Source organism: Antechinus flavipes, chromosome 6, assembly GCF_016432865.1.
Source record: "Antechinus flavipes isolate AdamAnt ecotype Samford, QLD, Australia chromosome 6, AdamAnt_v2, whole genome shotgun sequence".
Taxonomy (NCBI): Eukaryota; Metazoa; Chordata; class Mammalia; order Dasyuromorphia; family Dasyuridae; genus Antechinus; species Antechinus flavipes.
Window position 1 is genome coordinate 128,441,725 of NC_067403.1, and position 16,918 is coordinate 128,458,642.

Here is a 16,918-nt window from a genome sequence, read left to right on the forward strand (position 1 = left end):
AACTTTGACAACTTAAAAGTTCTGATACTTAAAGACTGCAGCAAGACTTCTGACACACCCTGTATTGATTTTAATAGACATCTTTAATTGCCCGATGAAAATGTACTTCAACAAAGTATCAGATGTGAATGAAAATAAAGAATTGATATTTTCCTTCTAATTTAGAAAATACTTCCTAAATTCACCATTTTAACTCTTGTTTTCCTTTTTAAGAAAAAAAAAACTCAATAATTTCCTATATTCAAGTTAATATATCCTATAAGCACCTGAAAAATTGAAACAGTTTACTTCTGCCTTTTTGTAAGATTTTAATTTTCCCTTGAAATTCCTCTTAACCTCAAGGGATTCACATTAGTGTGTTTGCAACAAATGGACTTCAGTAATAATGCCAGTAACCTCTGAAATCTATGCTGTTTCACCATCAGAAAACAGCCAAAAAGAAAAAAAAAAAAAAACCTGAAGGAAGAAGGAGCATGATGTATGATAAGTAGAATAGGAATGACTTTGTCTTATTTTCCCCTATTTTTGTTTGCATGATCAATGAGTAAACACTGAGTTGATAACCCCCTTTTGTGTTTCATTGAGGTGGAGTGGGCCATGTTTACCAAGGCTCTGGCGTTAGGATTGGCTCTCTTGTCCAGGAGAAGTTTGGTCACACGGTAGTGGCCACAGTGTGCAGCAACATGGAGGGCAGTCAGATAATCCAGGGTGACATCATCCACTGGGGCCTTATGCTGTAGCAAATGTTTCACGCATTCAACATGATCTCCTTGTGCAGCCATGTGAAGTGGAGACAGTCCATTCTAAGCAAGAAAAAATACCCAGAAAACCACTAAGAATAGATTTCATAAATTTTCTCTTCTAACTTTGGTTACTGGTACAGAAATCCACAGTACCCTGAACACTTTAAATATATGACATAACTTTTAGTGTCCTGAAAATTTACATTTCTAAGTATTACTTGAATTAAGAAGTTTGACATTGTCCAGAAATTTTCCTAAATAAGTATTGTTCTTACTAAAAATAAAGATATTTGACTCCTAGTTCTGGCACTTTCACAAACTCAGGCAAAACGTTTTATTTACACACTCTGGGGTCAGTTAAAATAATTACATCATTTTTAAGGTCTCTATCAATTCTTCAATCTCACATTCCACAACTGAATATGCTCTAAATGAAATCAGAAGTTGGGTACTTCAGAACCACATTGAATGGATAGCTTTTGACTCAAAGACAGCAAGAGATCATCAGCACTAAGATGGAGAGTTCATCATTTCTATATACTTAAACATATCCTACACATCAGGTAGGATGAGTTGGATAAGTCACTTAAATTCTTTGGACCTCATAATTTTCATCTGTAAAATGGGGAGGTATGAGGAGTTCTAAAATTTTTTCCAACTCTTCCCCTCTATGCTTTTGATTCCCACTCTCTCATTTTTATTTTTTTTCAGCATCAAGACCAAAAACTTTGAGAGCTGTTAGTGAATAGTGTTTGTCTTAATGTGAAAAAGTTGTGTTCAAACTCCAACTCTGGAACTTAAAAACTTGTTGGCATAGATGTGAAGTGAACACTTTAAAAAGTAGAACTGATTAAATGGAAAAGAAGATACAAAAGCTCACTGAAGAAAATAATTCCTTAAAAATTAGAATTGGGCAACTGGAAACTAATAATTTTATGAGACATCAAGAACTAATTAAATAAAATCAAGAGAATGAAAAAAGGACATAATGTGAAATGTTGTTGGAAAAAACAGAAATGAAAAAAAAATAGACTCAGAAGCAATAATTTAAGAATTATTGGAATACCTAAAAATCATGATCAACAAAAGAACCTACACACTATCTTTCAAGAAATCATCAAGGAACACTGCCTTGATATTCTAGAACCAAAGAGTGAAACAGAAATTGAAAGAATCCACCAATCACCTCCTAAAACAGATCCCCAAATGAAAACTTCCAGAAATAATATTGCTAAATTCCAGACCTAGCAGGTCAAAAGGAAAATAATGCAGGCAGCCAAAAAGAAACACTTCAAATATTGTGGAGCCACAGCCAGGATAACACAAAATTTAGCAGCTCCTACATAAAGGATAAGAGGATTTGGAATATGATATTCTAGAGATCAAAAGACAAAGAAAAATCACCTACCCACAAACAAAGTACAATCTTCAAGGGAAAAAGTGGATAATCAATGAAATAAAGAACTTTCTGAACAGAAAGTCTGACTTTCAATTACAAGACACAAAAGAAGCATAAACAGGTAAACAGCAAAGATAAATCATAAGATATTCTATCTGGTTAATAATCTATTTCTAGCTGAGAAAATGATATTTATCATTCCTAAAAATTTCATTCTTAGGGATATAAAAAAAGTATACATAGATAGCAGATATATGAATTGAATATACAAGTGTGATTATCTAAAAAAAAAATATAAAATTTAGGATGAGAAAGAAAAATGCACTGGGAAGAAGAGAAAGGAAAAAGTAGAATAGGACAAATTATCAGACATAAAAGAGGCCTGAAAGAAATTTTACAACAGAGCGGGAAATGGGGGAAAGAGAGAGGGGAGCATGTGAATCTTACTTTCACTGGAACTGGCTCAAAGAGGTAATAATATACACATTCAGTGGAGTGTAGAAATCTTTCTTATCACACAGAAAAATGGGAGAGGAAGGGGATAAGAAAAGGGGGGGACTGGCATTACTGAGCTGGTGGAAGAAAGGTCAGTTTAGGGAAGGGAAAGGTCAAAAACAACACTTCTGAAAATGGACAGGGTAAAAGGAGAGAGTAGAATAAATAGGAAGAAAATAGGATGGAGGGAAATACAAAATTGATAATCATTATTGTAAAAACAAGTTTTTACATTGGGTTTCTCTGATAAAGACTTCATTTCTCAAACAAATTAGAAAAGTCAGATCTTTAGAAATAAGAGCCAGTTTTCACTGATAAATAAAAAGATAAATCAGAACAGGCAGTTTTCAGGCAAAATAATCAGAGCTATATGTAAATCACTATTGATGAAGATATACAAATTACGACGACTTTAACATTACTTCTCACTTGTGAAATTGCCTAATATGTCAGAAAAGGAAAATAACAAATGTTGGAGGGGATGTTGTGAAGTTGTGAACTGATTCAACTATTCTGGAGGGCAATTTGGAACTATGGCCAAAGGAATATAAAAGTGTATATACCCTTTGACTAAGCAATATACCTACCTCTACTAGGGCTATACCCAACAAAGATAAGAAAACAAAAGGGAAAAGGACTTAATATGTATAAAAACGTTTTTAGCAGCTCTTTTAGTGATGGCAAAGAATAGGAAATTTCAAAAAATGTCCATAAATTGGAGAATAGCTGAACTTGAGAGGAAAAACAGAAGGAAGGAAAGGAGGGATAAGAGGAAAAAGAGAGGGGGAGAAAGGAGAAAAGAAAAGGAAGGAAAGAAGGAAAAGAATGGAAGAAAATCATTGGTCCAGTTCCTATCCTTATATTAAAAAAGACTATAACATTAAAATATAGAACTATGCATGAATATGAATGCAGATATTTTAAGTTTTAAATAATAGGAAAATTTCATTAAAAAACAAAACTGCTACTGGATTTCATGGTGCATGCCTGGAACCTTTGCTGCTGGGAAGACTGAGGCTAATGCTCTGCTTGAGTTCAAGAATTTTGAGCTGAGGTAGGGCTAAAGCCAATGTAGTGTCTGCACTAAATTCAGCGCTGATATAAAGTAAGTTACTATAGGAGGTGACCAGGCAGTGTAAGAAGATTCTAACTCAGCCAGTTTGGGAAAACCGAGCAGATTACAGCTTCCGTGATGATCAAAAATATTAGGATAATATGAGTAGCTGCTATACTTCTGGCTTAAGCAACATAAAGAAACTCAATCTCCAAAACAAAACACACACACACACACACACACACACACACACACACACACACACACACACAACAGAGGAAGATAAATGTCCAATAAGTGGACAAATTATACAACCAAAAAGCAGTTTAATGATCGTCCAAAGCCACTGACTTCCCTGGAGAAACTCACCTTGGTCCTTGCCAGCAAGGGGGCTCCTCGTTCTAAAAGAAGTTCTACTACCTGGTCATGCCCACTCCGTGCTGCACAATGAAGTGGTGTCAGCCCATCCTGATAAGAGAATTAAAAGATGGCATCAATGGAGCATGTCTTTTTTCTTTTCTTTTCTCTTTTAGCCAATGTTACCGAGTCAGTAAATGTCCATAATTCCTACTTGCTCAATCAAAAAGTAAAAAATTAATCATATATATATATTTATATGTTTATAAATATTTATGTGTGTCCACATTTAACTGTAGCCTTCTTTAAGGGGGATGGGAAGGGAAGGAGAAAAAAATAAAGTAAAAAATGCACAGAAGAGGACAAAAGAAAACCAACAAGGAAACAAAATTTTTTGAAATGGGCAGTTTTAAAAGCAATGTGTGGTCTTTATTATATATGTTTTCTTGAAATGGAAATTTATTGTTTTATACTGAATCCTCTCATGTTCTGTTGTGTAAATGACAATTTTTTTCTTTTATCATTTTGTATTTAAGTTTTACATATATAAAAAATTTCCAAAAAAAAGAAGAAACAAAAAATTGTCCTTCAGGGAAGGAGAAAGAAAATATTAACCTTCCCATCTCCCCCATCAAAATAACTTAATGGGTGAAATTTCCTGGCCAATCAGCCAGTTACTTATTCTGAAAGGTCAAAAAGAAAGTTGTGTACTCTCATGGAAGCAGATATCTCATATCTCTATCCTTTCCTCTTTCCCTTCTGTTTCTTTGCTTGCTTTGGGAATTCCCTTTCTAGTGCTTAACTCAACAATAACCTAGGCAATTTCTCACAAATGATCTTAGTTCTGCTTGGATCTGCAGTTGTCAGATGAAAATTTGTCATAGTTATATTAAAAGATATAGCACAAAAAAATGCCTAAAAAGGCAAAAGTGTGGCAGAGTTTTCTCAGGACTCAAATCAGAATTCCTAGAATTGAGCAAACTTAAGACTCCTGCTTTCTGAAAAAGAAGAAACTTGAATAAAAGATGAGGCTGTTCTCACTAAATCTGCTGTTATGGCAGCCTTTCTCTGCAGTATGTTTTTTGGTCAAAAATATCTTGGTAAATCTACTCATGCATAGAATACCTAACAATACTCCAAAAAATGGGTTAATAAAATAGTTACTATTTCTTGTACTATTTCCTGGGACCTAGGATAGGGGAAAAGAAGAGTAAGAAATAAAGAAAGAATGAAAAGGTTTAAAATAACAGTTAAAAGACAACCAAAATAAATTCCCATATACTAAAGTATGAGCACTTTTGGACCTTATTGTTAATTCTGTTAATATAAGAAGCAAGCACACATCCAGCACTATAACATTCAATAAGAAAAGTTCTTTCTTTGAAGAGAAAGCAATTTCAAAATAAAAATTTACATTTATACCATAATTTTCATCCCTATAGGTTTAATACCTTATAGGTAAGTAGGTACACACACACACACACACACACACAAAAAACACATATATATAATGGGCAGAGAAGGACACAAATATATTTAAATAAGGCACTTACTTTGATCTCTAAGGACAGTTTTCTACCACCTTTCATCAGGCCATTGCTCCATCCAAAAATCATGAAAAGACTCCCCAATCACTACAAAATATACTATCCTTAATTGGTATTTAGGCTCTTCTAGAATCAATCTCCAATTTACCTTTTTTCAAATTTATCTGCTGCTTCTCTACTCCAGCCAATCTGGCTCACTCACTAACTTCAGAATCCTTACATATGACCACCTATAACACTGTGTTCACAATTGGGGAAAAAATACATGAAAGGGGAGGATGAAAATGGCAAAGGTAGTCCTGGGGGGCATGACAGAGAAGTCCAGTGAGTCCGTAAAAGGAACTTCAGTAGTTGTCACACTCTGAATAGATAAAATTTCTTAGATGTTGTAGATATGTTGGGATCATGTCTACTCCCAACTAAGTGCTAGGGTATCCTTGTTGAATATCTTTTTTATGCTGCTGCTCAATTATTTTAATTGCTGAATGAATTATGAGTGCCTCACTTTTCATGCCAACAGAAAACCTGAGCCTAGCCTGAGTCAGGTCTATCTCTGTATTCCTGTATTCCTTTTCTATATCCCTCCCAAAAAGTCATTCCTTATAAGAAGAAAGTTTTAAAATAAGTAATAAAAAGGGAGGGAAAATCAGCAAAACTGAATAATACATTTTTAAAAATCTGACAATAATATGTAATGTCCCACACCTATAGACTAAAGAAATAGGGAAAGATGTTTTCTCACATTGCTTCTTTGGAGCCAAGTCTCTTCTTCATAGTTCTGAAATATTTATTCACAGCTATTTTGAGGTTGCTTTTTCTAAAAGTATTCCAAGTCCTACCTGTTAAACTCATTTGACATAAAAAAGAAAGCTAAGTGCCTATAGTCTTTTTCTTTGCTGAAGACAAACATCTTCCCCATTCTAAAAACAAAACAAATAAACAAAAAATCTTTACCCATATGGATGGCTTTAAGGGAGAAGGTGGTAGATTTGGGAGACAGGAAGATCGAAGTTCAAATGTTGACTTACCTGCAATGCCCTGGACAACCTCTCTCAGATTCAGTCTATCGGTTTTAAAGATAGCCCCTACCTCAAATGACTATTATGAGAACTGAATGAGATTACATACACATGCATACAGAAGAATACACACATATACATACATAATTTGCTCTGCAAATCTTAAGGCATCATACATAGATATTATTAATATTATTAGCCCCTTTGAGCTGGTATTTTGTCTTTCTCTACCCCTAAAAGGACAAACTAACAGAAAAAAAAAAATCACCTATACTTGATTCCTCCAATTCCTTCCACTCCCCACTCATTCTTTAATCCTTTCCTTAATTCCTTTCCCTAATCCCACTGCTTTCCTGAAATAGTTTTCTCCAAGGTAACTTAATTTTTAAATCCTATGGCATTTTCTTAGTCCTCATCTTTTTTTTTTTTTTTTAACCTCTTTGAAACTTTCGAAACAGATCTTCCTTTTATCCTGGATACTTTCTCTTCTATGAACACTTTCTGTGGCTATTCTGCACTGGATCTTCTGTCTCACTATTCTTCAGTGTCCTTTGGATGACAGTGACTGTCCTGAAAAGCTCTATCTTGGCTTCTCTTCTATCTGTAACTTCTCTTTTATACGTAACAACATCTGCTTTAGATGACTTTTGTATTTCCTAAAGTATTATTAAGAATTCGTGTTTGGTTGCTTGTTTTCCCATTTGTTACTTATGTGATTTTAATCTCTCTGGACCTTAGTTTCTTTCTCCCTAAAATGAGGAAATTAGATTTCACAGCTTCTTAGATTTTGGAGTTCTAAAATGATGGCCTTATGTATCTAGTCAATCAGCACTTATTAAGCTTTATTATTTATATTTATATTTATTTTTATAATTTATATTTATATTATAATAATATAAGCTATTATTATTATTATTTTGTGCTGAGAACTGAAGCACTGGAAATACAAAAAAGGCAAAAACAGCACAGAGATGCTCAGGAGCTCAGATTCAATAAAAGTCAGACAAACAAGTCAATTTTTTAAAAATTGATAATATTTTTCTTATTTCTTTTATAATCTAGCAAATATTATCATACAAATATAATTTATCCATATACAATGAAATTTTAAGATAATCCCATTTTGCTCCAGTTACACATAAAGCTGTTGGGAATACATTAATATGACTTGGTTATTCTCTGCTTCTTTTAATCCCTTTCAAATAGAATATATCCCAAACCAATTTTTAATTTGGGATTAGGCCATGAGCACAGTAAAATTTTTTTTCCTCAAAAAAATAGGCATTTCAAAAAATTCATGATGATGATGAAGAAGAAGATGACAACAATGACAGCAAGGTGGCACAATAGATAATGCGCTGGGTCTAGAGTCAGGAAGACCTACATTCAAATCCTACCTCTGATTCTCCTTTTTTTATTTATTGTTTTATTTTTTCTCTGGTTATACATGTATATTAGCTTTTTAAATAAACATTTCTTTATGTATCATGTTAAGAGAGAAAGTTTTGCTGAGAGAGAGGAAAAAAACAGAAAAAAGAAGTGAACAAAGCATGTGCTGATTTGTATGCATAGTTCTCTTTCTGAATGCAGATGGCATCATCTATCCAGAGTTTCTTGGGATTGCATTGGATCACTGGATCACTGAGAAGAACCAAGTCTTCCATAGCTGATCATTGTATAATCTTGTTGATACTGTGTATAATGTATCCCTGATTCTGCTTCTTTTACTCATAACTTATTCAGCCATTCCAACTGATGGGCATCTATTCATTTTCTAATTCTTTGCCACCATAAAAAGCACTGTTATAAACATTTTTGCACATGTGGATCATTTTCTCTCCTTTAGGATTTTCTTGGGATACAGACTCAATAACGGCACTGCTGAGTCAGAGAGCATGCACAGTTGGTAGCCATTTGGACATAGTTCCAAATTACTCTCCAGAATGGTGGGTTCATTTCACAACTCCATCAACAATGTGTTAGTGTTTCAGTTAACCCTCAACATTTGTCATTATCATTTCTTGTCATTTTAGCTAATTTGAGAGGTATGAGGTTGTTCCTCAGAGTTGTTTTATTTTGTAATTTCTCTAATCAGTAGTAATTTAGAAAAAATTTTCATGATTATAGATGGCTATTCATATCCTTTGACCATTTATCAATTAGAGAATAACATATTCTTATACATTTGACAGTTCTTTATATATTTTAGAAATGAAACTTTTATCAGAAATATTGGCTATAAAGATTTTCCCCTAGCTTTGTACTTCTAATATTGTTTGTGTTGGTTTTGCTTGTGCAAAAACATTTTAATTTAATGTATTCAAAGTTGTCCATTTTGCATTTCATAATGTTCTTTAGTTCTTTTTTGGCTATAAGTTTTTCCCTTCTTCGAAAATCTGATAAGTAAATTACCCTTTGCTCTCCTAATTTGCTTATGGTATCATCCTTTACACCTAAATCATGTACTCATTGTGACCTTATTTTGCAATGGGGTGTGAGATGTAGGTCTATGCTGAATTTCTGATATTATTTTTCAGTTTTCCCAGGATATTTTATATCCTTCAACTTAGCTAAAGCTATGAATTGTTTCCAGTAGGTTTTTGGTTGATTTTTCTAGGATTCTCTAAGTATATGCAAAGAGTGATAGTTTTATTTCCTCATTGCTATCTAATCCCTTTAATTTCTTTTTCTTTTCTTAGTGCTAAAGTCAATACTTCTAGTACAATTTTGGATAACAGTCTGATAATGGGCATCCTTGTTTCACTGTTCTTATTGGGAGTGTGTCCAGTTTCTCTCCATTACAAATAACATTTGCTGTTGTTTTCAAAAAGACAGTGCTTATTATTTTAAGGAAAAGCTCCTTTATCTCTATTCTCTCTAATATTTTTAATAGGAATGGGTGCTGTATTTTGTTAAAAGTTTTTTTCTGCATCTGTTGAGATCATCATATGATTTCTGTTGATTTTGTCTTTGTTTGATGTTTGATATGGTCAATTATGGCAATAGTTTACCTAATATTGAACTAGCCCTACATTTCTGGTATAAATCCAAGCATGGATTGGTATGACCAAGCATTCCTGGTATGAGCAAGCATGGTCATACATTATCCTTATTATACTAATAAGCTGTTTTAGTCTCTTGGCTAATATTTTGTTTTAAATGTATCAATATTCATTAGGGAGATTGCTCTGTAATTTCCTTTCTCTGTTTTGGCTCTTCCTGTTTTAGGTATCAGAATCATATTTGTGTCATAGGAAGAAATTTTGGCAGGAATCCTTCTTTTCCTATTTTTCCAAATAGTTTACATAGTATTGGAATTACTTATTCTTTAAATGTTTGGTAGAATTCATTTGTCAATCCATCTGGCCTTAGAGATTTTTTCTTAGGTACTTCATTAATGGCTTGTTAAATTCTTTTTTTTCTAACATGGACTATTTAAGTACTTGATTTTCTTTTCTGTTCATCTGGCTAATTTATATTTTTGTAAATATTCATTCATTTCAATTACATGCTGACATACAGTTGGGCAAAATAGCTCCTAATTATAATTTTAATTTCTTTTTCATTGGTGGTGAGTTCACATTTTTCATTTTTGATATGGGTAATTAGGTTTTATTTTTCCTTTCCTTTTCTAATTGAATTAATGAAAGATTATCTATTTTTTTTGTTTTTAATTGGAGTTTTAAATTGTTCTTTTTCTAGCTTTTTTAGTTGCATACATAATTCACTAAGCTCCTCTTTCTCTACTTTATTCATGTAACTATTTAGAGATATAAAATTTCCCATAAGTACTTTGGCTGCATCCCATACATAGATTTGGGTATATTGTTTCATTATTGTCATTCTCTTGGATGAAATTATCAGTTGTTTCTGTGATTTGTTGTTTTATCCATTCTTAATTTAGATTTAGATAATTTAATTTGCAATAGGTTTTTAGTCTATCTTTCCCTGATCCTTTATTAAATATAATTTTTATTTCATCATGGTCTTCCTGCATTTGATTGTGAGATTTTTATGCCCTGATACGTGGTCAATTTTTGTGTAAGTACATTACCAAGAAAAAGATGTATTCCTTTTTGTCCTTTTTCAATTTTCCCCAGATATCTATCATATCTAAAGTTTTCTAGGATTCTATTAATCTCCCTAGTTTCTTTCTTGTTTATTTTGTGGTAAGATTTGTCTAATTCTGAAAGATGAAGGTTGAGGTCCCCCCCACTAATATAGTTTTGCTGTGTATTTCTTCCTAAAACTGGCTTAATATCTTCTCTAAGAATTTGTATGCTCTACCTTGGTACAAATACATTTAGTATTATTGCTATTTCATTGTTTATAGTTCCCTTCAATAAGATGTAATTTCCTTCCTTATCTCATTTAATTAGATTTATTTTTACTTTTGCTTTATCTAACATCAGGATTGCTACTCCTATCTTTTTTTGCTTCAGCTAAAACAAAATAAATTCTGCTTCAGGCTTTTATCCATACTATGTATGTAACTCTTTGTTTCAAATGTTTTTCTTATAAACAACATATTGTAAGACTGTAAGACTGTTTTTTAATCTACTCTGATATTCATTTCTATTTTATGGGAGAGTTCATTCCATTCATATTCACAGTTATGATTAGTAGCTCTATATTTTCCTCTATCCTATTTTCTTCTCTGTATATACTTTTGTTTTCTCTTTTCCCCCCATCCTTCTTTAGTAGTATTTTATTTTTAACCCATCAGCTCTCTACCTGTCTTATACTCTATCATCCCTCCTCCGTTCTCTTGCCCTTTTTCCTAGTCTTTCTGTCCTCCTTTCTTCCAGCCTCTCCCTTTTCTTTCCCCTTTCACCTCCTGCTTCTTTATAATGTAAGATAAATAGTTATACCAAACTCAATGATTAATTTATTCCCTCTTTGAGCCAAAACTGATGAAATCAAGCTTCAGGCAATACTCAACCCCCTCCCTTCTTTCCCTTAATTATAATAGGTCTTTGTGCCTCTTCATGTGATCTAATTTGTCCCATTATATCTCCCCTTTCCTATTCTCTCAGTACAGCTCTTTCCCTACAAAATGTCTTTTTTCTTAATGTCTTTTTCTTTGATATTATCAAATCAGAGTCCATAAAAAACCACACACATTGTCCATGTGATGCTCCCTTTAACTGCTCCAATAACAGATACAGTTCTCAAGAGTTACAGATATCATTTACTCATCTAGAAATATATGCAATTTAACCTTTAAATATATTTTTTTCTCCTGTTTACTTTTCTTTGCTTCTTTTAAGTCCTGTGTTTGAAGATCAAATTTTCTGTTGAATTCTATTTTTTTTTTTTCCCAGTAGAAAGGATTGAAAGTCTCTTACTTCATTGAAGATCCATCTCCTACCGTGAAATATGATGCTCAGTCTTTCTGGGTAGTTAATTCTTGGTTGCAACCCTATGTCCTTTGCCTTCTAGAATATAGTATTCCAGGCCATCCAATCCTTTATTGTAGATGCCAGATCCTGGGAAATCCTGACTGTTGTTCCTTGATGCTTGAATTGTTTTTGTCTGGCAACTTACAGTATTATTTTTCCTTGAGATTATAGTTCTGGATTTTTGTAACAACATTCCTTGGGGCTTTCCATGTGAGATCTCTTTCCAGAGGTGATTAATGGAATTTATCAATGACTATTTTCCTCTCTAATTCTAGTATAGCAGGGCAGTTTTCCTTGATGATCTCTTGAAGAATACTATCAGGGGTCCTCAAACTTTTTAAACAGGGGGCCAGTTTACTGTCCCTCAGACTGTTGGAGGGCCAGACTATAGTAAAAACAAAAACTTTGTTTTGTGGGCCTTTAAATAAAGAAACTTCATAGCCCTGAGTGAGAATACATGTCCTCAGCTGCTGCATCTGGCCCATGGGCCGTAGTTTGAGGACCCCTGATCTAGGCTCTTGTTTTGGTCATGGCCTTCAGTTAGACCAGTAATTTATAAATTGTGTCTCCTGGATCTATTTTCCAGGTCAGCTCTTTTTCCAATTAGGTATTTCACATTTTCTTTCATTTTTTCATTCTTTTTAGTTAGTTAGATTCTTCATGTCTCATAGAGTCATTAACTTCCATTTCCCTCTTCTAGTTTTTAATGCATTTTTTCCTTCAGTTAGCTTCTGTATCTCTTTTTCCATTTGATTAATTCTAATTTTCAAGGTGTTTTCTTCAGTAGATTTTTTTTTTTTTTTTGCATTTAGTCTATTGTGTTTTTTTAAAGAATTTATTTCTTCAGTGGATTTTTTTTTTTTTTTTTTTGCATTTGGCCAATTGTATTTTTTTAAGGAATTGCCTTCCTTTTCCAGTTGTTGACTCTTTCTTGCATATCTCTCATTTCTTTTCTCATTTTTTCTTCTATCTCTCTTATTTGACTTTTAAAATCTTTTATGAGCACTTCCAAAAAGCCTCTCTGAGCTTGAGACCAATTCATATCACTCTTTGAGATTTACTCTATGGACATTTTGTCCTTGTCTGAGTTGGTGTTTTGATCTTCCCTATCACCATAGTAGCTTTCTATGTTTCTATGTTCTATGTTTCTGTTTCTTGTTTATTTTCTTTCCTTTTCTTTTGGTATTTCTTTCCTCTTTTTTGACTTGTGTGGTCAAACTCTACTCCTGGGGTAAATGGGATGCTGTCCCAAGCTTCCTGTGCAGCTCTGAACCTTGATTTTGATTATAGGGGCCCCTTGTGTTTGGTATTTTACTCACTGTAGGGGGTAGTTTTACCTATTCTTTCCAAGAAACAGTCTAGTTTCCCAGAATTTGCTTTCTGGGCTGGGACTGGAGACTGCTCCATTGATCTGCTCTGAAACTGAGCCAGGACTGAGTGTATCAGTTGCTGACCTACTCTGTTTAAGACCCTCTCACTAGCTTTCCCAGACTCCATCTGAGTTGGGCTGACTGACCTTTCTTGAAATCCTTCCTGCCTATCTTGAGCTGGAGAGTGGTCTCATTTCATCAGACTCTGTTCAGAGGTTTAGTTTAATGTGCTTTTCAAGGGAAAATGGGACAATCAGAGCAACTTCCAAGCTTTACTCTGCCATCTTGTTCTGTCCCAGAACTCCTTCTATCTTTGTTAATAGCTATATGAGTGTGAACAAGTCATTTAACCTGTCTGCCTCAATTTCCTCATCTGTAAAATGGAGTTATAATAGTACCTATCTCAGAGTTGTGAGGATAAAATATTTGTAAAGTGCTGTTAACTCACAACAAATGAGGAGATTTGAAATAATATAATAAATATGAAATTGACATATTATCTCTTAATACTAAAACATGTAAAACAATTTACCTCTTAAAATAGTAAATTAAATTTACATCTTAAAAAATATTGCCTCTTAAAACTAAAACATATTATTTAGTCAAGATATATATTTTGTCTTCTTAGAAAATAGTTTATAAAGGCCTTCTCAAAAATGATTAAAATATAAAATTGCTTAGAAAAATTGTCTAGAAGTAAATATCTGGAACCACCAAACTAAATTATTGTTGTAGTTGTTTCAGTCTTGTCTGAGGCTTTGTGACCCCATTTGATGTTTTCTTGGTAATAATACTGGAGTGGTTTGCCATTTCCTTTTTCAGTTAAGTCTAGGAAATGAAAACAGGGTTAAGTGACTTGTAGAAAGTCATACAGTAAGTATCTAAGATCAGATTTGAACTCAGATCCTCTGGACTCCAGGGCTGCTACTCTATTCACTGCACTATGTGGCTGCTCATTGAACATAAGAGTAATTTATATATACTATGGCCATTTATAATAAAAACAGAATTAAAGGGCATAAGTTCTGAAATTTAGTTTACTACACTAAGGATCTGGTAATTAATTCCATTTTTGAACTGCTTAGGAGGGATGAAACTTTGATCTACGCACAATTTAAAACTCCTCTTATATGGTCTTTTGAAGATCCTAAGATCAAAGATTTAGGGCTTCAGGGGACTTCAGAGACTACTAAGTCCAATGCTCTCATTTAACAGATAAAAAAATGAGACACACAGTAAATGTCTAAAGCTGCATTTTGAATTAGATCTTCCTAATTTTAAATCCAGTATGTTATCACTGTGCCACTTAGAAGCTTTGAGCAATATCTAAGAAAGTTTCATTTTCACACACACACAAAAATTGCCTACATTTAAGTGCCAGGATTTTGAGATGCCAGGACACAAAGAAATAGTAAAAGAAGGATAGTAAAGGAGTTAAACACTCACCCTAGTTTTGGCATCAATCTGCCCTCCACGATCCAATAACAGCTTCACCATATTTGTGTTTCCTCTTTTAGAAGCTACATGCAGAGGAGTAATGCCATTCTACACATGGAAAGACCAAATAAGAGCATGTTGGTTTGAACAAGAGAAAGAGAATGATGGCTTTGAATAGAGGCACAACATGTGTTAAAGTACATCCTCATGGTTATCTCATTTTCCTTTGATGTTTAAAGAATTAAAAAGCATATGAACCACAAAACTCCATAGTCAGAGGATATAGGAAATGAAAAGGATACAGACAATGAAAAGGAACCAATGATTGATTGAATAAAAGTCAGCCAATAACAAGAATTTACCAATGATAAGGATTGGTGGAATAAACAAATGTTCATTTAGAGACAAAGGGAACATTCTTGTACTGTAAGAAACTATCTGTTCAAAAATCCTAACTCAATTTCTAGATTATTGGATTATTGTCCATTTTCTTATTTATTTTCTTACTTATTTTCTTAGTAGTTTTGTTTTTGTTTTTTTTAAACATGCACACATACTTAAAAATTAGTTACCATAGAAAAATATGATCCTTTAAAAGACATATTTTTCAAAACTCAGAACAAAATACAATTTAATTTTAAAATAAAATTTAAAAAAATTAGATTCAAAGGAGAAGAAATTTGAAGACATACAGAGCATATCTATCAATAGCCAATTTTGCTGGTTATCAACTATAATAATGTGAAAGCATTATTTCTATATTTGCATCCTCACAAGTTTATTTACTCACTAATTTTATCCAAAAATTGCAGTTTTGTTCAAATAGTCCTTTTTATCACTGAAATATATACACACACACACACACACAAGTGTGTGTGTACATAAAATCGATTGCCTATGCTACATGTATATATATCAATTTCAATGCTACATGTGATTTTTATCCCTAGAGTTCCTTAAAATGAATTGCTTTATGTTGAAGAGGTTACAATATATATCATCCTCAATAGCATTTATTAGAAATTAATAGTGTGCATGGCCTATACTCCATATCTCTAAAGACCAAACTTAACAATGAATTGCTGCCTCACACATTAGCAGGAAGAAAAGAAATGATACTTTTTGAATAAACAATTAGTATTCTGTTTCCTTGCATTTTATTCATGTCCCCATTAACTACTATCCAGAAAGAGAAGAATTCTAATCCATACCCTGGCTGTGAAGTCCACAGCAGCTCCTCGATTAAGAAGAAGTGTTGCCACATTAACATTTCCGTAGTGTGCAGCTATGTGCAATGGGGTAAAACCACTCTATAGAAAACAAATGGAATATTAGTTAATAAAGGGATGCAACATCCTAAGAAGGATAGTGAGTGAAGGTAAGCTTCAATCTACCTAGTGTATTTATGACAGTTCAGATAAAAGAATGCATAAAATTATCTACTATATTACTTAACAATCTGTAATGTCCCAATAGACTCTTAGTTATGGAGTCTATGTCTATGAAACATTATTTCTTCTTTTGACTTTAATGATGATAAAAGGATTTTATTTTTCTCTGTGAAGTGATATAAATAGTGTTCGAGAAAACAATATTTAGCTAAAGTACCAAAGTGAATGGAATGAATAAAAAATAATGAATGGAAAATAACAAGCAATTTCTACAAATGGAAAACTCAAATATTTTTGTTAACATCTCTACCTGAACAGCAAAAAAGACATCTTGAATAAATTTTTTATGAAGGAATTTCTATTTTTACGAAGAAAGGAAGTACATTTCAATTTCTGCTGGATTTCCATTTATCATGCATACTAAAAATTTCAGCCAAATGAGTTATTTAGCATCATGGTTAAATAAACAAGCAATTAAAAAAACTAAACAAATAGGCAATAAAAAGACTTTCAATGAATCCTTCTTTAAAAAACAAAAATACTCAAAAAACCTGGGCTTAATCTAGCAATTGTTGTCAAAGTATCTCTTCAATGTTTATGTGTAGAGGGCAGAACTTTGGAGAAGTATACTTGAAAGGAGTTAACTCAGTGGAATTGATGAGATAATTGTTCTCTAGATCACATATATACTTAGTACTTAGTAT

General features: G+C 32.9%; 1 protein-coding gene across 1 annotated transcript in view; it reads right to left on the bottom strand.

Annotated features, from left to right (window-relative positions):
- ANK2 (ankyrin 2) overlaps positions 1–16,918 on the bottom strand; it is a 381,624-nt gene that overhangs the window by 134,899 nt on the left and 229,807 nt on the right. Inside the window, exons 8-11 of the mRNA XM_051967124.1 lie at positions 16,035–16,133; positions 14,833–14,931; positions 4,061–4,159; positions 606–803 (exon numbers count right to left, since the gene is read on the bottom strand). Coding sequence (XP_051823084.1) covers positions 606–803; positions 4,061–4,159; positions 14,833–14,931; positions 16,035–16,133 — 495 coding nt within the window. The remainder of the gene's footprint in view (positions 1–605; positions 804–4,060; positions 4,160–14,832; positions 14,932–16,034; positions 16,134–16,918) is intronic.